Genomic DNA, 1255 nt, shown 5'->3' on the forward strand with positions numbered 1-1255 from the left:
TCTCTCTCTCTCTCTCTCTCCACCTACCTGTGCTTCTCTCTCGATGTTGTATTTGTCTGCAAAATCTGGCATTGAGTCCAGCAGTTCTTGAGGCTGTATGGGCTGGTGGGCTGGTTGGTGGGCTGAGATTGGAGTGGTAATGACTTGTTGTGCACTGGAATCTGTCAGACAAAAAAATAAAATATCAAAATACGTACATTCATAAATCTTTTATAATATTACAGTCAAACCTGCTCCTACAGCCACATGTATGAGACAACCACCTGTACAAACAACCACTTCCAACTTTATCCCTTAGGTTTTTTTTAAACATCATAATTATACTGTATAAGACGGCCAGTCTGCCCTCAACAATGAGTGGCCATCACAATCATAAAAAATGTTACTGTGCTTGAAAAAGAAGAGGAGGGAAAAGAGAAGGAAGAGGACTTCTTCTGCCTTTTTCTCTGCTTCTTCTTCTTTCCACTTCTTTTCCTTCCCCTCCTGGCATACATCCCAAGAAGATCTCTTTCACTCCGTACACTGTAGTAACTAGCATACCCAGACACTAGGTAAGACAAACAACTAGCCAAAACAATATCCTCACACTGACAGCTCAGCATACAAACCACAAGAGACCCACTGCAAGCATATACGGTTTGTGGTGGAAACACAATCCACAACAAAACAACATTCCTTTTCGTGTCAACGTGCCGTGGGTGAGATAACACCAGAGCAGCTGAGCCCACGTCAATCTAATCAATAATAACAGGCTCCTGTTACAGTTTTGTTTGACTTGGATTAGCAACAGAAGAAAAGAGCCAGCTTGTTCCCCCAAATACAACAGGGCTTGAGTTAAGTTTACAAATAGACATCTAGTCACTACGACAAGGTCCACTTTTCCATGTATAGATGAGAGAAAATATAAACACTGAAATTAATCTGAAGGGGCAGACCACGATATACATCACACATAATAAATTGATTTTTTGTTTTTGTTTTAGTATGCATTTTATGACACTTGAAACACAATTAGGTCGTATAAGTGCTGAAGATTAAGAGGCGTCACGAGAGAGTAACAAACACGAAAAAGGAAAAGGGATAAGAACAATAGATGTTTGATAGGAAAGAAGGAGCAAACAACACTACAGCACCTGCCAACTACCCACATAGGCTGATTAAGACCCTGGGAGTAAATTATCTCACTGTAGGAATGATAAAGCTGTATGAATCCCCAGCATTTCACACTCCCTTCCACTTTTAACCCACAATTCCC

At 40.6% G+C, this 1255-nt stretch overlaps 1 protein-coding gene across 3 annotated transcripts in view; it reads right to left on the reverse strand.

Annotated features, from left to right (window-relative positions):
• LOC101855123 (synergin gamma) overlaps window positions 1-1255 on the reverse strand; it is a 36138-nt gene that overhangs the window by 4095 nt on the left and 30788 nt on the right. For all 3 annotated transcript variants that reach the window (XM_013085783.1, XM_005104142.2, XM_013085782.1), the window contains one exon: window positions 28-161. In XM_013085783.1, the coding sequence (XP_012941237.1) occupies window positions 28-161 (134 nt within the window). The remainder of the gene's footprint in view (window positions 1-27; window positions 162-1255) is intronic.

Source organism: Aplysia californica, unplaced genomic scaffold (assembly GCF_000002075.1).
Source record: "Aplysia californica isolate F4 #8 unplaced genomic scaffold, AplCal3.0 scaffold00406, whole genome shotgun sequence".
Taxonomy (NCBI): Eukaryota; Metazoa; Mollusca; class Gastropoda; order Aplysiida; family Aplysiidae; genus Aplysia; species Aplysia californica.